General features: G+C 35.0%; 1 protein-coding gene across 8 annotated transcripts in view; it reads right to left on the reverse strand.

Moving 5' to 3' along the window:
* Nucleotides 1-25,758, reverse strand: part of Camk2d (calcium/calmodulin dependent protein kinase II delta) — a 301,476-nt gene that overhangs the window by 14,881 nt on the left and 260,837 nt on the right. For 6 of the 8 annotated variants that reach the window (XM_077803188.1, XM_077803187.1, XM_077803186.1 and 3 more), the window contains 2 exons: nt 24,033-24,074; nt 21,798-21,846 (listed from right to left, as the gene is read on the reverse strand). In XM_077803188.1, the coding sequence (XP_077659314.1) occupies nt 21,798-21,846; nt 24,033-24,074 (91 nt within the window). The remainder of the gene's footprint in view (nt 1-21,797; nt 21,847-24,032; nt 24,075-25,758) is intronic. The other 2 variants (XM_026389683.2, XM_026389684.2) reach the window with 1 other exon arrangement.

The following is a 25,758-nucleotide window of genomic DNA, read 5'->3' on the forward strand; positions in this document are numbered from 1 at the left end:
CACTTAGAGATTTCTTTCTTTCTTTCTCTTTTCTTTCTTTCTTTTTTTTTTTTTCTTTTTTTTGAGGTGGGGAACTGGGGACAGAACCTAGGGCTTTATTGTAAGCTTCATTATCAGCCCCTATTTATAGATTTCAAGATTTCTTCAAACATCAGATTTGACAGAAAGGACAGTAGTCATGGGAACTGCCAAAGGGCTTGAAACGTTGATGTCTCTTCCTTTTAGAACTTCTCCTTGCACTTGACTTTCCTGCTTATTTCATCCCCCACTGTGCTGGGCTCAAAGCTCACCACTGAGCTACATTCCCAGCCCTTCTTCACTTACCATTCTTACTCTCATTTGCCAAGTTATCTTTACCTGGACTTTACATGTTTCAATTCTTTTCTTTTTTCTTTTCTTTTCTTTTCTTTTTTCTTTTCTTTTCTTTTCTTTTCTTTTCTTTTCCTTTCCTTTCCTTTCCTTTCCTTTCCTTTCTTCTTTCCTTCCTTCCTTCCTTCCTTCCTTCCTTCCTTCCTTCCTTCCTTCCTTCCTTCCTTCCTTCCTTCCTTCCTTCCTTCTGTCTTTCTTTCTGTCTTTCTTTCTGTCTTTCTAATTATTTTTATTTTGAGATCTGGTTAAATTGTCAAGGCTGGTCTTAAACTTGTGATCCTCAAACTTTAGCCTCCCAATTAGCAGGGATTAGAGGCCTATGCTGTCTTACTCGCTCAATTTCTTTTAAACGTTCAATTTGAGGTCCTCTGGTCAACTTACACTGTATTCTTGGGGTCCTATCAACATCAGTGTCTTAAACTTCTATGTACATTTTGTCAAAAGACCAAATTACAACAATTTAAAGATCTGAATTGGTTATATTTTCTAGAACCAGGTAGCACTTCATTCCATAAAACAGAAAAAGGGTTCCAGTGAGTCTAGCAGAGGTGGTTGGTTTTAATAGATAAAAAAGGACAGAGCAAAGCAGAAACAAAAACTGGATGGGTCATTTAGAAGTTATTTTCCTTGTAATGTGGGGACAAGGAGAAGAACTGAGAAATAACTGATTGGTTAGCGTCAGGTTACTTCAGGTCACCTTCTTTTGTAAGGATTAAAGCAGAGAGAATCTCATTGTCATACCAAGTGAAACTGGACTTTATAGGAAATTCAGCTATTATCTCTCTAATCCTGATTTCTAGGAAGGTCAGATGAACATTTAATTTTACCTTGTTGTCTGTTTTGTTTTGCTGTTTTGGACTAAGTTCCTATAATGGGTCCCAATAGACCAAGCTGAAAGTCAGAATGGAATCATGCTGAAGTTCCATGTCACCAAGGTGAAATGAAATGTTCATCTGACTTCCTAGAAATCAGGATTAGACAGATAATAGCCAAAGGCCTATTTTTTAAATTTAACATTCCCAGTGACTCCCAGTTGTGGTTTCCTTCCTACATCTCTCCTCCAGATCTGTGTGTTAAGGCCTATTTTGGAATCTCTACTGGGTATCTCAAATATACCTCAAAATTAACATATCTCATTTAATCTTATCAACTCTCACAACCCAAAACCTTGTACCTCCATGGACCTCCATTGGAATGAATGGCAACATTATCCATTTAGATGCACGGGCAAGAAAGATGCCGGAGAATCATCTTGGAACCCCCCTCCTAACCACTCCTATTCAATCTGTCAGGTTCCATTGCTTTTGCCTTTTAAATGTCTTAGACATCAGTCTTCCTCTCTCCTCCACCACCATTCCTAGTACAAGGGCCCCTCATTTCTGTACAGGCTCTGTTAATGGCCTTCCTACAAGATGCTTCCATCACCACTTCTCTTCATCATTCTGTTCTCTGCAGTCAAACCTTTTTGTTCTTTTTAAAGCATGTCTCTTCTGATAATCCACATATGATTTTTTTCTCAAGTCTTATCATCGTTCTTGGTATAAGTGTCTAAAGACACATAATAAAACCTTCCAATATCTAGACCTTGTTCATATCACTAGACCCATTCAAATACTGTTTGACTTTATTCTCTCTGTTGGACTCATGCTGCCTTCTTTTAGCACTTTGAAATAGCCATGCTTCCTCCTACAGCTCTTCATATATGCTGTACCATTTCTTGCTTTTTATTTACTTATTTTTCATATCAGTTCTCAACTCAATTATTATTTCCTAAAAAAAAAAAAAAAAACCTTCACTGACCCACATGATAGGTCAGGTTCTAGGTTGTTACAAATTCACACATATCCTATATTTGCTTTTTAAAAGCACTAGTACACTTATCATCATGGGTTTGTTGTGTATATTTCATTAATTAGTTTTCTCTATTATTTTGTAGGGGGCAATTATTACATCACCGCAACACCAGCATCTAATATAGTATGTGGCATAGGAAAAATGTTCAGCAAATATTTGAATGCATAGTGAGTCCAGAAAAAAAACTCAACTGGTTTCTAATTCCCAGTCCCATGGCCTTTCCAATACTCCATACTACGGTATTTGATGATGGTCAGATAGACCTTGAAAATATAAAAGCGGGTGTAAAACAGTGATAGAATGCATGTTTATCTTACATAAGGCCTTGAATTCAATCTTCTCTGCACCAAAAAGAAATACACAGATAAATAAATAAATAAGATATAAAACTTTGAAAATAGTTTAGGTATAGCGTAACACAACTTATCATGGTAAGAAAATAAAATAATTTTTTTCACTAGTCTAAAATTGATCACCAAACTCCTTTTTTCTTTTTGTCTTTCTTGTTTTAACTAATGGAACTACAAGTTACCAATCTCCCAGCTCCAAACCCTGAGTTTCTTCTGGACTTCACTGCTTTCCTTTGTTCCTGTATGCAATCATCCATGAGTCATTATTTTTCTTTGGCACTTACGAGGATGTTTCCCAGGGTACATTCTCAGCCTCCTCACTATTTCACTTGCTTGCCCTTGGCAATCTCATTTACTCCTCTGGCTCTGACCGCATGCTGAGATTGCCAAATGTCTATCACTGAGACTGTAAATCTTTTTAGGCTCCATGTTCATGTTTCTAACTAAATTCTAAACATCTCTAGTTGGCCTGGCGTTTCGGACCCAGTTTATCCTCCTCACAAAACCTGCTGCTTCTCTTCTATTTCTCATCATGGACAGTGGCATCATGGTCTACTCAGTCGACCAAACCAGAACGTCAGTGCCTCTTTCTTTTCAGGTCCACATACAGTTTGTCACTAACTCCTGTTCTTTTTTCCAGATCTTTCTCAGAGACATTTCTTCCTCTCTAGGCCCCATGTCTCTGCTCTGATCAGCCTATCCCACCCACCCCCGCCCCACCCAGTACAGAAATGACTGAATCCAGGACTTCCCACATGCTAGACAAGTGCCCTACTACTGAGCTACCTTCCCTAGCCCTTGTCCTACCCCTGATTGTCACACAATTATACCCCTCTAAGGTTTTCAGGGAAGCTTCTCCATTTGCTCTAGAAGTCAAAGCTCAAACTTTTTGGTTTGTTTTCAAGATTCTCCTCCTCTAGTTTTCCAGCTTCATCACCTGACACTATCTGTCCCATGGGGCTCCCACATAACCTATTCTCTACCATAACTAGGGATGTCATGCTTTTTTAACTAGTCTTGACTGATTAGTCTCTTTTTTCCCACTGATTCTTCTGCTTGGAAGTCTCCCATTCCCTGCTCATATATGACTCCTTTGTTGCTCTCCCCGATGGCTCCAGACTAAGCTATTTTATCTTACTGTGACCTTACTGCATTATCATGGCACGTTCACATATGTCTGAGCAGGACTTTACCATTTTGTACCTTGAACGCCAAGTAGTAAGTCAATATCTATAAATGTACATGCATATGAATAAGTAAATACATGGTAGGCAATACATATAAGTACAGAGTATATTTTAAAATATCAGGTAAATGACAACTAAGTAGATGATGATCATGTGTCCTAGCAGTCTGGATGTCACTCCATGGAAAGACTCATGGATCTTGAAGACTTCAGAGTCGGCACAATGACCACAATACACGAGCCTGTCATATTTCAGATAATCCACAAATAGCTAGTAAGATAAATTAGGAATTTTGCATCAATGTTTAAACTTATTGTCTTTTTAGGATCGTTGAGTGCAATGAAACATTCTAGTTAGTTCAGCTTGAATTTTGTGTTTATTTAGATTTGGATGAATTAGTTTGTTGAGATGAAAGGACTTAATGATAAACCTTATTCAGGAATCTAATTGCCTACTGTGAAACTTGGACGAGGAAATAAACAGAATTTATACTTGCAAACTGATTTTGACTAAGATGTTGACAGAGTGCTCCCTGTTGAAATCTTTTAGTGAACTGTGCCTAAAGATTATTTATTCAAGTTCTCTCTGATATGTGGATGCTAATACACAATAAGGGGTGGGGGAGAACAGAAGTTCATTGGGTTAGATAAAGGGGGATGATGGGAAGGGAAGGGGGCTGGGAATGGGAAAGACAGTAGAATGAATCAGACATAAGTTTTCTATGTTCATATATGTGTAACTCTGCATCATTTACAACCACAAGAATGTGAAGTTATACTTCATGTATGCATAATATGTCAAAATATATTCTACTGTCATGTATATCTAAAAAGAACAAATAAAAGAGTATTTATTCCATCTGGACCATAGTGGCACAACCTGTCATCTCAGCAACTATGAAGGCTGAGGCAGGAGAACTGCAAGTTCAAGGCCAGCCTCAGCAACTTAATGAGACCCTGTCTTAAAATAAAGAAGAAAAAGACTGTGGCTGTAGTTTGATGAGAAGGCATCCCTTGGTGATCAATCCCCAGTAACAAGAAAAAAGATGACTGATGGTCAAAAGTTGCACAGTTAAAATAGTTGCTTAGTATGTTTTAGGTGTTAACTTAGCAATTCTGTGTCTCTCAACATGTATAGTTCTATTTAATTTAACTTCTTTCTGCATTTCTCAGAGGTGATTTATTACTTGGCTGCCAGACACTTGAAGGACAAGGAGGTTAAGTGACTTGCTCAAGTCATCCAGCCAGTTTGGAAGCTGAGCCAGGGTTGGAGCTTTATTTGGCCGAGGTTTTCTTCTGCTGTTTAATTCACTGATCTATGATCCTTTCCAGCCCATGGTGTCCAACTCAATATTTTGAAATCATAAAGTTAAATAAACCACCTAAATGTCTTTGAATTTACTCTGGCAAGGTGACTACTTAATTACTGGGCCAGGGTCGTAATTAATTATCGTACCAATTTTACACAACTGGGTGCCCCCTGTCTTTATTATCTTTCCCTACTGCCATTAACAAAAACAACCCCTGGGAAGAGTTATCTAAGGCAAATATACAAATTAGGATCATTTTCATGCTGTAATTTTAGAGGAAAAGGTGCCTATCAACTCAGCTATGCTTAGCATTTCCTGTGCAATTAGCAGCTTTTTTCTTAGTAAATTTATTTTTACTTCACTAGTCCGATGTATTAGTTAACATTGGGTAATTTCCATTATTTTTTAACTTTTAAAATCACATCTATCAAAAACTCTTTGGTTGGTTGGTTTAATAAACTGTAATATTTTATTCAAGTATAAGACCCACCAATCACCAAATTTATACAGAAAAATGCTCTCAAGAAATTACTGTAAAACTCATTTATCCAGAAGTCACCTATTCAATAACACTAACTATTCATCCCTTTAATTACTTGAGGTGCTGAAGATTAAAAAAATATATTAAAATTCTTCAAACCAGGCACTGAGTTTGTGGCTCAGTGGTAGAGGCACTGGTTTGATCCTTGGCACCACATAAAAATAAACAAAATAAAGGTATTGTGTCCATCTATATATACATATATTTTAAAAAGTTCTTCAAACCATCTTTGTACTTTCCTTTCTGTTGCAGAGTACTTTCAAAGTATAAGTGCTAGTTAATTGGGGGGAGAAATGCTATTAGTCTTGGCCCTATTAACCTATTATGGCCTAAAAATAAGTGATTAACACACATATAAGAACAGAAAGACCTAGCACTGGGATCATTTAATATAAGGGCCAATAGGTTTAGATTTTTAAAATGTTCTGAAGGATATCACTGGGGTGCAGCAAAATATGGTCATATTATTCCTAAATTACCTTTGATCTAAAGATAAAATAAACATTTACTATTTAAAAGTGTATTAAAGATTTTCATAGAAAAATGACTTAAATATTTTATGTTCTGAATAATCTATCAGTGGTGATACAGAACATTTGCTAATATAAAGGAATCCAGTCCAGCCATATTAAAGTAATTGGGGAACTTCTGCCACCCTCAGCTGACTTGTAGATGCTGGAAATAGCACAGCATTGTGAATACCACTGAGTATTTTAAGTATTAAGATGTTCCATGAATCAGTTAGGTGTGGTGCCACTTCCAGTTAAGAGCTGATGACATGGTAGAAGAGGATTTTAAGAAACTGATTTAAAGACCCACACCATCTGGCTGGATTTAAGATTACAAATTGTAATCTCCTGGCATTCATGCTTATATCCTTGTGTGATAAGAGCTTCTAAGCATTCTCAAAGGCACCTCTTGATTCTATTGCTAGGATAAGGCAATAGTCAGAGACACTTTTGCAAAAGAAAAATATCAGACTTGGAAGAGTCAACGAGGCTTAGATTTTTTAATTAATTTAATTTAAATTTTTTTTTTAATTTTTAATTTATTTTTTTTCTTTGCCCCACCCCCCTTTTCGATCATGAAGAAAATCTAGTCTTTCTTTAATCTTGATAGTATTATTAACTCTTCCAACTAATCCTGCCCAAAAGTTTACATAATATTAGTCAGAACAGGGTATTCATCTTTTAAGGCAAAAGTTCATGTCAAAATGTTAATGCTCTGTCTTTTTGTATAAATTGCCAGAAGTGTCAAATGTAGTGTAGCCACGATGATAAGTTTTAATATTTTCAATGATTCTATTAAGGTTGTTTGGCTTATAATTTACTTTCTTTTTAGTAACTTATCCATTCCTTTATGGAAACTGAAAAACAGAATTTAATAAATTCTTGGGTATATTTGCTTATAGCCATATTTTCCTGAACCATCCACCTATAATTTGTGAATGCTCTGTTGGCTCCAGAGATCAAGACTGTAAGTAGAGCTGAAGAGCATCCCTTCTCTCTACATGAATATCATAATATCATACACCTTTGTTAGTTTTGCAAAATACAAAACAAAAGATCCACCAAACAAGGCAAACACAAATCCATAGTATTAAAGTGTGGTATCCTTAGATTTGCTTTTTTGAAAAAGAACAAGGCTGTCTATATAGTAGGAGAATTAAAAAATGTTATTGCCTTTGTGTTCATTGATCACTATCTGATATTTCTTTCTTTTTTTAAAAAATCAGGATCTTATTATATTGCACAGTGACTTGAACTCCTGAACTCAACTGATCCTTCTGCCTCTGTCTCCTGAGAAGCTAGGACTACAGGCACATAATTTAATTTTTTCTTTGCCCCACCCCCCTTTTCGATCATGAAGAAAATCTAGTCATAGCACTATGCCCAGGTTCATCTGTTGTCTCAAAGTTAGCAAAACTTCTTGGTCATATTTCAGCATTTCCCACACCAACGTTTCCTCAATGAGGATGAAGTCAAGCAGTATTAATACCTAACATTGTATGATATTTCAACTATAAGAATGCCATTTCACTTTTTAAAGTGCTAAATGATTCCACTTAACTAATTTTAATGACTAATTATTCTCCTTTAAGAGATTGCCAAGATAACACAGCAATTCTGCCACTACCCAGGAATATGCTAAGCATTTCTTGTCATTGCACTCTCATGTTTTCTAGTTAATTCTTATTTTAAGCAGCTGTAGAAAGAGTAGCTTGTACACTCATTACAAAGTCCATCATTATCTAATCCACAGCTTCCAGAATCAGTGATAGAGAATTTGCAAGGGAAGATGAGGTCCATTGAAATGGAAAGCAGAAAGGTCAACTAACAAAACATGTGGTAGAATTTGGTTTGGTATCCCTCAAGCATTGTTAAACAGTAATAGAGCATCTATAATTGATAAAATAAATGAGGAGAGATTGTAAAAAGTTCATAAGGCAAATAAATTAATTAAGGAATTTATTGTTAGTTGCAAGATTATGGGGAAATGAGGGACTGTCTTGATAAGTCAATAGTATAATAGACTTGTCCGTGGCATTGTAGAGCCAAAGGATAGAACACAATGTAATGTATGTACCTATATTGTCAATGTTAACAATTACTGTAGCTTTGAGATGTTGGTCCATTGAATTAAAAAGGCAAAAGAGCAATTACTCTGGATAAATTTATAATGGTCTTTCACGACTTTTGAGGCATAGGTTTAGAGGAAAATTATTCCTACCTTCCATTTTCATGACATAGACACAGACAGACAGATACACAAACATGCATTCACAAAACGATGTGAATTCCTTTAATTCTTTCAGTTTTCCTATGCATGTAACAGACAGCAGTGATAAGACTCCTAGGACCAAGAGCCATTTCTGTGCTCAGTTACTGTATTTTCCAAAGCTTCACTAAGAAGATAAAGATATGCTATTAGACTGAAACTGTCTAAATGAGTCTTAGTGATATCTCATAATGGCATTATACAACCAGTTTATCTGTGGGATATTCTGTTCCAAATTCAATTTAGAAAATTATTTTAACTGGGTACAGTGGCACACACCTGTAATCCCAGCTACTCAAGAGGCTGAGGCAGGAGGATCTCAAACTCAAGGCTAGCCTGGGCAATGTAGCAAAATCTTATCTCAAAATAAAATAAAACGGATTGGGCAGTAACTAAGTGGTAGAACATTTACCCAGCAACATGGGAAAGGTCCTGGGTTTGATCCCAGTACTAAAAAAAAAAAATCAAAGTGTCTAATGGAATATCTTGTTAAAATTTCAGAGGTCCAGAAAAGTTTAACAAACGTAGCTTCTGTTCAAATTAAATATCTTAACCATAGTTTTTAGAAATAACAATATATTATTACTTTTACTATTATTTAATCTAACAATATAAATTATAAAATTATTATAAAATATAACATAGTAGATACATATTTATAGTATGGATATATTGTTTTTCCTTTATCTGTTGAATTCAAAAGGTGAGACATCATTCAGATTATTTGATGAATAATGAACAATCCATACTTATAAAATTCACATCTACATTATGTCAATCAAGAGTAAGACAATAAATAGTAAGAATCCTCCATAGAAAATAATTTTGAGATAACTTGGAGATAATGACTCCACATGAACTCTGAGGAGGAGCACAATTGGGAATGCTGTCAAAGGTTAGCTCTAGTATCTGCTCAGCAGAGTTCAACCCCACACCACCTAAGAGAAATTAATCTAATTTAAGCAACTGTAGTACAGAGCTCTTCAATAACTCACAACATTGCTCATGTTAGTAAACTCTAGAAGACTCCAAGGATAACTCAGGTGTAGATGTTTATACTCTTATCCCAAAGAATGTTTTGTTTGATTCTTTGTAACTGGTAAGCACAACATTTCACTTTACTGACGCTTGCTTGGATATATTTACATGGTATTAATGAGTTTCTTTTTAGGTGTCTCTTCTCTCGTAAAGTTTATGAATAAAGAACTTCTGTTTTTTGAAGACAGACTTAAGTATGTTACCTTATGTGTTCACACTATTCCTATGTTGTCATAAACACATCTAAAAATCATGATAGTTTCTTAAAAGCAAACTACCTTTTCTGCTATTATACACCTTTAACCTTTTCAGAGGTGTTTTTTCTATTGTTCAGAATTATCCTTACATTTCTGTTCAGCTTAACTTTGAATGATATCATACAAATTTCATTAGAATACCATAATTCTAAGTAAAGTAGGTTGGGTACAGATGAGATGCTCTACTTAAAATAGACAGTATCCTAACAAGTTATTTTCCCCACTTAAAAATATTTCCTAGTTTGAATTGTACACAAATGATGTTGTAGAGCAGAATTTCTTTCTTTTCATTTTGTTTTGTTTTTGTTTTTAATTCGAAAGCCATAACTGCAGTGGATGTTTGTCTATTTTCCTAAAACCCCAAATTCTCTCCTTAACATTTGCTGTTTGTGTTTTGCTGGATGGTCTATTGTAAATAACCACATGCAGTGATGCTAATAAAGAAACCAAGGATCCTGTATAGAATCAAAAACTAACAGGTCTTTCACACTTAATCTGCAAGTATCTACCAAGATGGTTAGTGTTTCCCTGAGGAAACACTGACAAAATCATAACCTCTGAATAGAACATGATGGTTGTTTGAGACCTCTTGCCTGAAAAGTGTTTAAATACCTTTGTAGAGACATGGTCGTTTAAAAATTTCTATTCTACTGCTGAAGAAAACAATGAGTTCACCTATTTTTACTCTTACTGATAATCAAGATACGGCCCAAAGTGAGCTAATTTGGGATGATTTTTCAAAACACTCGATGTGATTATCCATAGGGAAAAAGGATCAGTTTAAACAAGGGAACATTTTGCGTCACTGTGTAGTGGCACCCCCTCCTCCACACACAAAAATAATCTTAACTTTCTCCAGAAATATTCACATAACAATACTATAAGCAAAAGAATCTCTACAAAAAAGTTAAATGTAGTTAAACTTCCTATTTTCCTGTTGTTCTATTTTACTTGGCCACTGGCTGGGAAGAAATCAGCATTCCAGGTGCTGAACACCCCTGTACTTGTTTTTCACAAACATGTATCCAGTATAGTAGTTTGTTGAGATGTGTTTGCCAATCAAAATGTGATAAAAAATAAGAGAAGTCACCAATTGGGCTCCGTGAAAACAGCTGGCCGAGGGAGGAAAGATAGGGATAAGAAGCTTTCCCCTTCTCAGGTATTGTCCTTGAAGGGTTAACTTGCCTAGAACAGTGAAAGAAAAAGCTGCTTTTATGTGAACTTCTGTAAACTGAGAACTTCTGAGCCCCTCCCCTTACATGCTGGGTATAAAATTCTGAAATTACCTGAACTTGGGGTTCAGGGGATTAATTGGTTACAGCAAAAGCTGTGCCCTCTGAGCCTGGCTGTTTCCTGCTATCTTCCAGTGCATTGCCTCGTCTGTCCCCACAACAATTACTTAAAATTACATCATGTTTAATTAAAAGCAAAATGTTTGTCTCTGACAAAATTAATTTAAGTGAAATCTTTCTAATTAATTCATGAATTCATTGAGTGCAATGTTAAGAATTAAAACAAAACAAAACAACAACAATAACAACAACAACAACAACAACAACAAAACCCCCAAAGTCCCTTTGGACTTATGGACTTTTTCAATAGTGAACACTGTGTTCATATCATCTACTCATGGGAAGAATGGCCAGCAGTTATGTAACCATACTGAGTATCTTGGGTCAGACATTGCCAGGCATTTGACAAACATTATCTCTGTTCATCGTGACTGTGTTCTATTACTGCTATTATTGTTAGGTGGACTCACAGGAAATTACTACAGTAAAACAAATCACAGTAATCCTAATAACTAAATGAGTGCTTTGTACCCATCACAGGGATTACTTTTACAAGATAGATGGACAAATTCTGCTCAACAACAATAGCCAGGGGAAAAATGCTATCACACATTAAAAGAAATGAAGAAAGGAAGGAGAAAGAATTCTATTTATGTACCCTGAAAAAAATGTTAATCTTTAACATAGAATAAAATGTTAATTAAAAAATGGTATGCACTGGTGGATATCATTTTATTAAAGAGGACCCTGTAAAACTAAGAATTCCCTGGGGAAAAAGCTGTCTCCCCTCCCAACCGGGGATCGAACCCAAGGTCAATCTACCATTGATCTCCATTAACACCCACCCTGCTCCTGCCCTGCTGCCACACACACAGTTTTTTGTTTTTGAAACAAGGTCTCCCTAAGTTGCCCAGGATGTCTTGGAACTTGCAGTCCTTCTACCTCAGGCTTCCAAATCACTGAGATTACAGTTGTATGCCACTGCACAGGGCAAAGCTGATCCTTTTTACCCTCAGCCTATTCTACCATTACCAGCACACAGTAAGTTTCAATTATGTGTATGTGTGTGTTTTAAATTTTTATCTTTTCGTGGTGTTGAGAATCAAACTCAAGACCTCATGTATGTGAGGCAAGCACTCTATCACTGAGCCACATCCCTAGCCCTTCATCCTTTTATTGTTGTTTTTTTAAATGAATGCATCCAAATATTTTAAATAGAGGTCTCTGTCAGGAATTACATATGTTACAAGCATCTAAGATTCTCTATGTTTATTAAAAATGATGGTGTTTATGCTTTATCTACATATATGCTTTTGTGTTAATTTTTAATGCTCATATGATTTGTCCAAGCTTTATCTGAAGACTAGACAGAAACAAAGAACTGGAAAGCAGAAGATAGCCGTGTTGGAGCCATTGGAAGGAAAATTTAACTTTGCCTTGTTCTAGGATGCACCAGTTTCAGAAAAAAAAATAAATAAATAAGTTACAATAAAAATTGTCCAGGGCAGTTATATTCTTGGTGACCCCAAGGACTAATATTAGACTGGGTTCTGACTCAAGACTAACCAGCATGCAGGAAATAAACCTTAAAAGGAAACAAGCAATAGGTCAAAACTAAAAGCAGAAATACATCAGAGACAAAAAAAAGAAAGAAAGAAATGCATCAGAGGAACTAATGTGGAAGAAAAATCCCATTGAACCTGAATTTTGCTAGGCAGGAAGTTACTGAGCAGCTCATGAAGTCTCTGAGACATTTTGAAACAAAGATTCAATGACAGGCTTACCGAAACTTGTACTTTTACTGGAAAAGGTAAGATTTATCTCCATATTCCCATTCTCCCCAAACTTCCCTTCTCCCACTTTAATCCGGGGTCAGGCTTCACACCATCTTCTCCACACAGTCATGAAATTTAGGAAACTGACATCTGATTTTTAATGAGCAATTCACTGTCTTTTCTCCATTTCTCCTATAGACTGAGACACAAGGAATAGTTTTGAAATTTCTCTTTCTCCCTTTAAAAGGTTAGATTCCTCATGCCTGGCAAAGAGCTTGGCTTTCTCTGAAAGAGGGCATTAGGGCTGGTGTGATTCCAGATCACTGGTTGTCAGCCGCAGTATCTGAATTTTCGGTGCCTTCTATGTATCACACATTTCTCCTCTCCCTGTTTCTTTCTTTCTTTTTTTTTTCCTGGTTCATAATTCCTTACTTTTAAAAACTAAATTCAGCCTGGGGAGGGGGTGGCACATGCTTGTAATCCCAGGGGCTCTGGAGGCTGAGGTAGGAGGATTGAAAGTTCAAAGCTAGCCTCAACAACTTAGCAAGGTCCTAAGTAACTCATCGAGACCACCTCTATATAAAATATATAAAAGGACTGGGGATGTGTCTCAGTGGTTAAATACTCCTGGGTTCAATTCCCAGTACCAAAAAAGAAAGATAAATAAATAAATTCAGGAGTCACTCACAAGTTTCGGTAAGCCTGTTGTTGTTACTGAGAATTGACTGAGAATTGAACCAAGGAACATTTAATGTAGCATTTACCACTGAGCTACATTCTCAGTCTGTTTTATTTTTAGGCAAGGCCTTGATAAGATGCTTAGTAAGGCCTTCCTAAGTGACCGAGACTGGCTTTGAACTTGCAATCCTCCTGCCTCAGCCTCCTGAGTTGCTGAGATTACAGGCATGTACCATGAAGGAGCCACATATTTGAGGAGTCTTTTCAGGATGATCCCAGACTAAATTACTGTGCTGCTTCTGTGTTCTCATCAAAAGGCACTGATTATGAGTATATTATCAGCGGCTTGTGAGGACCTTGAACACGGAACCCCTTTGCATTCATCTTTGAACACTTAGTGACTAACACAGTATCTGGTACCTGATACTAGTAGTAACTGCTAATTCATCAAAATACTGTTATTTACTCAAAATGTGGGAAGCACTTTATATACATCATCTCTTTTAACTCACAACATCAGAACATAGTAATAACTTCGTTCTGCTAAGTTCTCATAGTTGCATATGGATCCAAGTCTCACTGAAGAGATATTAGGAGTGGTGGTCATGAATGCCTTCAACATAGATAACTGATTTATAAACTCAATTTACAGAAGAAAATCACAAAAAAAGGCTATGTAGCTCCTCTTTAATTTGCTCTCATCTCAATAGTATTCTTATGCAAACTCCATAATTATGTCTTAATATGTTAGAGAATTTTGGAACAGGAAACTCAAAGTACAAAAAGCATGTGCCACTAAATCTGTACATAGTTATCTATGGCTCAAAAATACCTCTAAATATGAGAGTTATGCCTGGATCCACAGCACCTTTATATTTCCCTTGCATCCAACCTGTATTCCCCAACACTTACCTCATAGTAAATGTTGTTCAACTGACTGGTTATAGAATGTTCCAAAGCTTAGAAATGCTTAGGAAAGTTGTCTTGTTGAGAGTGTCACTCCCAGACTGTGCACAACTTTTGTAGTTTAGTTAAGTGTTATTGAGCACAGTTCACTATGTTGACTTATGCTAGAACACATCCTCATAATTCATTCGGAACTAGACTTGTCCATTTGAAATTCTCTCAACCATCTGCCTCTTTGCATGGCACATTATCATGCAGAATCATCCTTGTCCTTTGCAGATTTCTTCCATGAGAACAAAGAAATATGGCTACTGTCTACCTGGTACAGCATACCTTGAGGATGCCCATAAAATGTGAACTGCACCAAATTGAATAATGAATATACTACTATTTTAGATGCAAAAAGTGATTGTTTCTACACAGTCTCATTAATTAAGCATAATTATTCAATAATGTCTTCTCCGCTTCTCCTTTCTACTATCTTACGTCTCCATTTAACATATTGGCCTGAAAAAAAAATGACCTGCAACTAATAGAATATTAAAATTGCACAGGACTAAGACTAATTTCTTTGAAAACTTTAGACCCAATTTCTCTTGAGCAAATAAGAGGGATAATGGTAAAATTTCATAACAGGTGAAAAATTGGGGCTATTTCATTGACTTACAAGTAGAATCACAATATAGACATATAATTTCACAAAATTTCTAGATATATTTATTATGGAAAACAATACAAACTAAGGAAAGGAGATAGTATTTCACTTAAGGAACTATTTTATTTTAATAATTTAAGAATTATACATAATTCATAGTTGATAGAAACGGTAAATAATTAGAATGGAACTTCTGTACAGAGATGAATGAGGCCAAAGGGTAATTTTAATTATTGTTATATTATTTTTTATAGTAAATAGAAGCATGAAATACAACTCCATAGTAATTTTTATTGGAATATGTTTAAAGTACTGATTTTATAGGTTTGCTACTGATAACATCTGGTTATCCAGATTAGTGAAAATTGTTTTTTTTCCCCTAAACTGAAATCATATTATCTTAAAACCACAGCAATGTATTCCTTTTTCAACTTTGAATTAAATGTCTTGCTTTGATTATTTTGTCTAGCTCATGTTATTACCATCTGTTTTATTTTATAATATATTATCCTACAATGTTTAACTGCACACTCTTTTAAAAAAAAAAAAAAAAAGGATGGAACCCGAATTATAGACTTTAGATTCCAATCAGGTCATTTCTGACATTTTATATTTTACATTAGTTTAAACAAGTAATAAATTATTATCTTGAAATGACAATTATACATAATGTTAAATTCAGCAGCTTATTCGATTATTTTAAATTTCATAATGGTAAGAATAGATACATGAACAAAAACAACAGAGTTTTATCTTCAGTATCTATGAAACTATATTTTAATGTTAGCTCTTGCCATCTATGAAATTTTGGATCACACAAGTGGTGAGTTGGATTATCTCTTGTAGTTTTAACTACCACATAAACAAGTATGTATGAATAGTAAATGTCAGATTTTAAAAATTTGAACTATTAAAATGAGTTCAAAATTAAAAGACTAAGAGATTAATCAAGGTTCTGAAACTGACGGAAGGAATCTTACAACATATACTTGTCTCCTGGTATCCCCAGAAAATTTGTTCTGAAACCTCTATAGAAAACAAAATTCATGGATGCTCAAGTTCCTTATATAAAACAGCATGTTTTTTGCATATAACCTGCTCACATCCTCTTGTATAGTTTTTAAAAGATGTTTTTATTAGTTCATTATAGTTATACATAATAGTAGGGTTCATTTTGACATAATCTCACATGCATGGAATATAGTTTGTTCCATTTTGGTCCCCAGTACTTTCTCTTTTCCTCTCCTTCTTCTTCCCCCTGTTCTCCCTTTCTTTACTCCACTAGTCTTCCTTCTATTTATTTACAGTTTTTTTTAATTGGGCCTTTACATATGCACCTAAAGGTAAAGTTCTCTATGGTACGCTGTTATACACTTTAAATCATCTCTAGATTACTCATAGTATGTAGTATTGTATTGTTATTATTTAGGGAATAAGGACAAGAAAAATATCTGCACAAATCCAATATAGATGCAGTTATTTTTGAATAATTTTGATCTGCAGTTGGTTGAATCCATAGACACGTAGTCTGCAGATATGGAGAGATGACTTCGTGTGCTTTTAGGATTTATGCAATATTTCAAAATATAATACTACATTATTTCTGCTGTGGCTATTTCTAAAACTCATTATAATGTTTTGCAACTTGTAAGAAAATCTATTTATAGAACCTCTGAGCTCAAAAATTTATTCAAATAGAGTGAGTCTATTTTCCTTATGATAAAAATATATAGTTTTATAGTTTTGCTTGTTAGATTTTTTTTGTTTTGATTTTATATTAAAATGGATTGGCAACAGTACTGACTGTATTTTGTCAGCAGAGTTACACAAACCTAAAGCTCTTCAAGATACAGACCTGTCAGAAGGCAAAAAGTAAAGAGAAAAACAGAATGAATATAGAGATAAAGTAGAAGAAATGTGGGAAAATGACATACAAGAGAAAAAAAAACTATTTTGTATTGGTAGCAGAATAGAATAAATTCTGCATCAATTCTGTGAATTACTCATCCTGATTTAAAAGCTAAAAGGTCGTCAGGTAGATGAACACATACGGATAAGAGATTTTCTTAATAATCTTGTAAAACTAAATTTTAGATTAGAAAACTCAAAGCAGTTATTTTATACTACACTAAAGGTCCTCTAAGACATTTTTTGCCTAATGGAATGGCATAATTCTGCAAGTGAGGAAAACATGTAAGACAAGTCAAGTGATGAACTACATGCAGATCTGAAGAAGATTGCCACCATTTTATTATCTGCCCCAGGAAATCCTAACAGAAATGAGGATTTTCATCAATAAAGCAGAACTTAAGGAGAGCTAAGTCTGAGTATTTAGTCACCATACAGTATACTAATGTGCATGTTTATAAAAGATACATGCAAACAGCTCATTCATTAAAAGATTCTGCCAATTAGCTCATACCAGGAAATCTGGGTATCATCAAATACCAAACCTCACTCAAATTATAAGGGTGCCAACATCTCTGCCCATAACTGTGCAAACATCCTATACAGCTTCATTACCATCAACTATTAGTCAGGAAAAGGAAAAAGAGGGCAAATAAGGACATAGCTCCACACACAATCAGTCTCAAAGCTACAGATTTCTGTTTGTCGCACAGAACTTCACTGTCCTAGACATGTAAGGATGAAATGCAGCAAGAGATCCAAGCAGCTGCTCAGTGGTGAGCTGAAGTGAGATACTGGAAGCAGAGTGACACAGATGACAAGGGCATACAGGAGCCCAGCTTCAACAGGTGTTGCACAACTTGGGAATGCTGGGAAAGAGCAGCAGATGGATCAAATGGACGTGCACTCATCAGGAAGTGGTAGCTGACTCTGAGCAATGGTGCTGGACAGGTTATGAGGTGGAGAGGCATTGTGGCATACAGCGACAGGCCCTGCAAACAGTGGCTATAGCCACAAACCAAAGGACAGTCTTCAAATGTTTACAGTGTGGAAAGAACCATTGCTAAATATCATTGACTTTGGGTATACCCACACCCCTAAGGAGAAGCACTGTTAGAATTGCCATTCTCTAATGAAATATAAATGATGAAAGCCTTTCAGTGACATTGAAATTGATTCAAGGTAATGTTTTACTACAAGTGCATTCAAAATAGAAATGGCTGTTTCAACTGTTTTGACCTAGAAATGTATACTTTGAACTGGACACAGTGGTGCATGCCTGTAATATCAGCTACTCAGGAGCCTGATACAAAAGGATTGCAAGAGTTGAGGCTAGCCTGGGCAATTTATCAAGACCCTGTCTCAAAATTAAAAAAAAAAAAAGTTAATTCTAGCCAGAAAACTATTATTTTCTTTTTTGGGGGGGAGGGACATATAATGATCTGTTCTTACCATAGTGCTGCTGTGGCAGTAACTATGCTTTAAAAGTCACATTTGTTTTCAAACTGTCAGTATCTCTCCATGACACTGAGTTAGTGGCTGAGTTTACAGACAGCATCAGAAATAATATTTGGTTTTTGAATACAGGACAAAATTAGACAGTTGTATAAAAGGTCAACATTAGGAAGTCAACACATTCCCTTTGGAGAAAGAAAACAAGGAACTCTAGGAGCTTTTGAAAAATAGGAGTTGTAAAAAGAGGCAAATTTCTTACGATGGCTGTGAGCTTAGGAAGAAAAGTGTGATTATAACTCAATGTTGAAGTTTTTAAGAAAAATAACAGGATTTTTAGATTAAAAAAATACACTTATCTGGAATCTCACCTTCTATGTTTTTTGATACTTATTGAATTACATAAGAGAATGAGCCTACATTTTAGCAAAAAAGACTCAGGTAAAGCATATAGAAGTGTGGTTGGACTCTGCGTCTCTGGACTCGCTAGACAATGACTATTTGACAAGAAGAAACGTGGAGTTCAAGCAAACAGTAAGCATTCTATGAATACTTGCTGAATGAATGAGGAAAGTGAGCCTAGACACAGCCCAGAAGGAACACCTCATTTGGGCCTCAGAGAACCATAGTCATTCTGAATGGAAACTGGCAGAGTTAAAGGAAAGTGAGTCTCCTCTAAACCTTGGTTTACTAGGATGCTCCAGGTGCCCCTGTGAAGCACCATTAGTCTATCTACCATGTCTCCTTTCTTCCTTCTCTGAGAACAGCTGGCTTGTCTATGATGGTTTTACCCCAAAGAGTGAGGGAGAAGGGGACTGTGCTGTTGGTTTATCTCATTTCTCTTTGGCGAAATCACTGTACGAGTGAGTCCTCCCCACCCCTGCCCACATTATCTGCAGTGGAGAGAACATAAAAGCTTATTCTGCCAGGCAGTCCTTGGAGATGGGGCATCAGTGTGGGGAACATGTGATATGGTGTTCAAGGGATCACACCAGCATGAAACACTGCAAGACAAAGTACATGTTGGACATGCTACGTACGAGGTGGCTGGAGGGAATGGATAGAGCATGTGCCACCAGGCAGGAGTATGCTGAGGCAATATGCCTTACGGTTGTTGAAAAGTGTGGTGTTTTTCCCTGATCACAAGGTGCTACACAGAAAGGTCAGAGTATGTGCAGAAGAAAGAAATGCCATTTTATAGATGGGATATGGTCTTGTAAAGAGGACATAGTTCTGGTCAGGTTATATAACTGATGGTCTTTGTCAGTTCCTACGTGTTTAATATATAGGTAAATGTGGTTTCTAACAGAGATGGACAACAAATATTCTATTAAGCTACCCAGAGCTATAACAAATTTTGAGCTGAAGGAAAAAGTATCATCATTCAAATGCAGAACTATAATGGGTGTTTTTTGAGGACTGTGCACTGATAAATGCAGAGATTCCTACATAAACATATTGCTAGCATAATAAATACATCAAAACATTCATGACCACGTTATGTACCACCTGCTTTACAGTCAAAATGATGGGCTGGGTGATCTTGCAAAACATCTTCTAGTCTTAACATTTTCATTCAATATTAAAAAGCTACCCAAAGGCTGTATGGGTTTTATAGAGAACACAAATGAGGCCTAAAGTACTCTCTCTAGGATTCTGTGGCCAGATCCATGCTAGTAAAGTTAAACAGAAACTTAAATAATTTATTTATTAGGTCCAGGGAAATAAACCAAAGTACTTTGGGCTCAATTATCAATTGTACATTTCTTCTGAACTCATTATTAAGCTTCATTTCTCTAACATTTGGTGTTATATACTCAGCATAACTATATAGGCAAATATTGTTTTCATTTGTGAAATATCAGAGGACTCTTTGTATATACTGATATGTACATAAATTAATATCGATGATCCTGAGTTAGTATTTCTTAACTGAAGAGTTGAATTCAGGAACTCTGCTCATAATCACCAACGAATAATTACAAACTTCTTGGTAGATTAACTGCAAACAGTGAAGTGTTGGTATCCTCCTGATTTTACTTAGTTATTTTAAGATTCACAGTCTTTCCAGTGGATAATGCATAGGTTTTCTGAATCTTGATCAAGGGGAAAATGTGAAAAATCACACATAACATTTTGCTTAGCTGAAAGAGTTAATGAATCCAAACCCTTTAAGAACATGATGCTTCTAGAATCACTGAGAAAGCTAAGCAGCACATCTGTTTATTTGTTTTTTGTTTTTTTTTTTTAAAACTCTATATCTAATGTGACTAGCATCAATGATTCATAAAATTATTTCAGTTCAAATTTTAGCTCAGGGGCAAGAATGATATGAACAGACCTACTATATAAAATACCTGACATAGCTATTCACCTTTCAACTATAAAAAACAATGGCTGTCTTCCTCTAGCAGAGTTAAGTCAGTGCACTAGTAATATACATAGAAGTACACTTCAATAGTGCCAGCTGTTCTATTCAACCCCAAAGGGAAAAGTCAGCAGAGGTGACTGGCAACTTGTGGTCCACAGTCATCTTTATTTCCTAAAGTGCATATGTCTTCCCTTGACCTGAGAATTCCCTGGTTGTTTATTCAATAACATGAATACAACCTTTCAATCCTATATTTTACTAAAGCCACCTATGGAATTATAAGCTTTGATGATGCTATTGGGTAAATTGTCTTTCTACATGAGGTTTAATTAATTGATGTATCATATGTTTCAATTTTCTTTATATTTCCTTTCCTTTAGTAATCATATTTTAAATGTCTTTTTTAAACCATTCTTTTTCAGAATGTTTTTTTTAGCCTTCTAAACAAGTGGCTTGTAAAATTGTAGTTATATACACAAAAATAAGAACACAAAGTACATGAATGACTGAAGCAAAAGTAACCCAGAGATGTGGCCACAAGGAAGCAAGCAAATATGTGTTTAATACTGAGAAGATGTCAGTAGCTGAAAAAGTTTTGACAATGCAACTGAATATATTAGAAGTACATGAAAACCTAGAGTAAAAAAGCTGCCAAAACAAAATTCCATTGATAGCCACTTGAAACCATCTCAAGTTTAAACAAGTGTCGTTTTCATACTGTGTCCTTGAATATGAATTGTATTCTAGAGAGGATTCATGAATATATCCAATATGTGCATAAATTTAATATTACTTTCTAATCGACAAATGTACAATTTGTTATCATCTACCCATGCTAGTTGTCATGATAACAATGTATCTGAGTATATCAATATTTTAAAACACATAAAATAATGTAAAAAAATTGGAAAAGTCAATATGTATATATTGAAATAATAATGTATTTATAAAAAATTAACTTTGTGTTTCAGGATAAGACTACTTCCTAAATTCATTGTTTATTTGAAACAAATTATGTTCTTTTCTGATACATATGGAACTTTGGGTTAGGATTTTTCATTTCTGACTTGAGCATACCTTTCACATCTTCATCCTCAATTGTTGTATTTGAACTTTCAGTTGACTCCTGTTGAGAAGAAAACACATTTTTAAGTTGCATGTAATGAATGGCTTGATTTCATCTTATGAATTTGACTAGTGATATGCATATCATGCAAAATTCTTCAGCAGGCTGTGTGCATATGCTGACATGCAGATGGACAAATACATTTAAGTGGTTTTAACAGAAATAAAATGTCAAATGTTATAAACATTTCAAAAAGGGAGTACTCTGGTTGCCTAAATCTGTAGCAGTATAAGTTCTGGGTGATTTGTAGAAGCAGCAGAATATAATTTATTTTAAAAACTGGGTAAAGATGTGTTTGTGTCACAGTGTTGCATAAAGTATGTTTTTTTTGTATGTGTTTAAGAGAATAAAGAAAGTAAAGGTATTAAGCCAATAATAGGCTGAAAACAATTTGAAGAAGACTTTTCATGTTGGGCCAGCACAATGGAATTATACTTAATAATTTACTTTTAGATTTTTTTCCTATCTTGCCTAAATTAGAAACTGATTGTCATTGATAAGAAACCCACTTCCACAATGAAAAGACAAAGTTCTTTATTTGTGAAATTACAAATTAAGTTGAAGACAAGTTAGCACACTTAAAAGTACACTGTAATTGCCATATATTGAGGTATGTTTCTTAAAATGGTTTGATGAATATTTTCAGTGAAAGTGTACTAATAAAAATATTTTCTAGGAAAAAAATTTTGCAATATGCATCAGAAAGATACAATTTTCTATTTGGAATAAGTCAAGGCTACTGAAAAAAATTGTAAGCAAACTTTCAATCAACAGTTATATGCTCGGTGACATAAAACAGATTTTGAAAAGTGATGAAATACCAGTCAGTGTTTTTTTATAGATTCAATATTTTAAAAAGTGATCAATTTATATAAATATAATACACAATATTTGAATCAAAGGGATAAGTATGTAAAAATGTACCCAGAGTCTCCACACACACCAAACCAAAAAAAAAAAGTCTTCATGCGTTTCTTAAGGTGACATAGCGTTCAGATTTAAACATGGAAGATAAACCCATGCATCATAACAGTAGACTAATTTATGTAAGCAAGGAATACCATGCAACAACTCTTACAAATGATATAGCTAGAACTATGAAAGTGTCCACTCCAGCTGTTATGCTTGGTCTTTCATTTGCTAATGCTATTGAAAAAATCATTCTCATGTGTGATGGTCCTCACTACCTTAAGTCTTTAACTGTAAAATGCATCTCATATTTAAAAACATAACACTTAATGTTTTTTTACTTTAATGATTCAGTATTGACCAGTGGAATGTTAAACCAGAGAGGAAATATATTTTCTAAGCCCACCCATTGTTGATGAGGGTAAGGAGAAGTAAGACCCATGATTATATTATTATTTGATAAAAGTCTAATGATGGTATTTTTCTTCCCCTTAGAGATAAAATAATGTCTAAAAAGCAATAAACGGGAAACATAAAATACATTCAGAAAATGTCTCCCTTCACCCTTAGATATGTATGCAAGTGCTGTTATTTAATTAACATGCTGTACAAATAATTTACAATAGGTAGAGCATATTAGTCTTCATTCAGCATAAATAATTAACTATCTGTTATTGAAATGCATATAACTCAATGATAAACATATTTCACAAGAAACGAAACTCCCAATTCTCCTCAAATTCATGCCAAACAACAACAACATCGTCAACAACAGGGAATTGAAAACAAACAAAAACAAAAACAAAATACTATGACAACAGAAGAGAATAAAACTCAGAAACAACACTAAATTTAAACAAATACCTACAAACTCAAGTTGATATTTTTGAAGACAATGGAATGATAGCAAGAAATTCTAAAATTTCATGCAGTATACATCTACAGTACAATGCACAAACAGGCATGGAAAAACGAAAAAGACCACGTAGAATTGCTTAAGATACACAGTCATCATGACAGAATGACATCATAAATGTATAGCCTGACTTTATTTTCTTACAAAGATATCATTCATTTCTCTTTCAAGCTGTCATTCATTTTTATTTGAAAGAAGTCTGGTGTACAGTTTTAGAATCATTAGGCCAAAAACAAAGTGCAGTAAACAAAGAACAAAGATTTTCTTTTTCGTTTTTAGATCATAAATGAATTTTGTATTGAGAATTTGATGAGATGTGTAATCTTGTGAAAGCAAGATGTGGTTGATTCTTTCTGAATACCTTGTTTCCATCAGGGTTGTGGATTACAGTAGTTTGGGGCTCCTGAGTGAGAACAAAATAGAGAAAGAAACAGTTCGCATTGGTAAGTACATTCTTACTAGTCTGAGGGACAGAGCAGAAAGAGCCAACTGACAAAACTAAAGAGTGACAAGAGCTAAAGCAATGTTAACTGCTGTCAGATGTCGCAGCAGACAAGATCTCTGATGAAAGATCTCCCTGGTGAGCCATGAGATAAGACTCTGCCCTACCCAGAAGCAGCATGCAAAGACCTTATTCCTGATCAGTATACACACAGGGCTTTGAAATTTGGAGACCTGAAGAGGCACTCACTGTTTCACCAAGTCCTATGCCAGAGAGAACCTTCGTTTCTTTAATGCGCCCATTACTGTTGTCACATAGAAAATGGGCCAAAGTGACTGAAGGCAGATCTCTTTCGGAAGATTTCATATTCTTTGTGAAGTTATTTTTTCAGCTGTATTGCTTGGAGAATTAATTATGTTATCTTCATTATAATTAGCATATAGCTGAATACCCTTGGAAAAAAATCTAGAAACATCGGACCACATTTTAAAAAATAAAAAAAGACCATCTTAAAGCATACATTTCAAAAGTCCATGAGAGATTCTAACAATCATTTAAAAGGATCTTTTAATGGGTTCTAGAACTAATCATATAATAACTATAGTTGGAAACATGTCCTTGTTAAACCCTGTATGCATTCATATCTAAAAGAAAATTTCTGCTTTATGGACTTTTTACACAAAATAATTGGATGTAAAGTCATGTTTTTTCCATGAATAAAATACTGTTTTTTCCTATTACTATAAATATAAAAAACCTCAAGTGGAAATTAATATGCAAACAGTTGATGCAAGAAAAGATTCGGGGTTTGTGCACCAGTGGCCTGCTTGGCACTTTTATTATTTGATGCCTTGGCAAGTGGGACTTACCCCAACCCACTACAGGCACTTTCCCGTGATAGTTAATCCTGCACACTTAGAGAACATATCTACTGCTCCCTTCATGCTTTCCCTGGCTGCAGCTGTGATGGACAGTGTTTTTCACTAGTAGATAACCTGCTATCTTTGTTTGTGTGTGTGTGTGTGTGTGTGTGTGTGTGTGTGTGTGTGTGTTGGGGGACACCAAGGATCAAAACCAGGGCTTCTTGCATGCTAAGCACATGATCAGCCACTGAGCTACCTCTGGCCCTAATAATCTTCTACTTTGATGTTTTCTTTCTTTACATTTAAAATTGAGTTTACTGGTTGACCCAAGTGAATAACCTCCTATTTTTTAAAAATTATTATTCATTTACAATAACAGTATGGGGACAGTAAAAAAATAAATCAGAAACATTTCTCAAAATCATAAATCAAAATATGAGAACAGTTTGAGGTAAATATTATATAGCTTAGAACACAGAATGCCAGTATTCGAATTTTGAATTTTAATACAACATCATCTCAAAGTGTTCAACTGAGTTAGTTTAATTGATGATTTGGATGTTTTGGATTTCACCAAAACGGAAGAAACTTGTCTGCATTGATAATGCAAGGTTCTATGCTATGCAAACTCATTGTTTGGATAAAAGTGAAACAGTGAAAATTTAATTTAAAACACAACAAACAAAAAGCTTTAAATTATCCAGTGCCTCTTGATCTCATAAAATGAGGTCTTACAAAGCCATGTTGTCTTTGAATGAGAGGGAAATAAAACTCTGAATAAG

Source organism: Urocitellus parryii, chromosome 10 (assembly GCF_045843805.1).
Source record: "Urocitellus parryii isolate mUroPar1 chromosome 10, mUroPar1.hap1, whole genome shotgun sequence".
Lineage (NCBI taxonomy): Eukaryota > Metazoa > Chordata > Mammalia > Rodentia > Sciuridae > Urocitellus > Urocitellus parryii.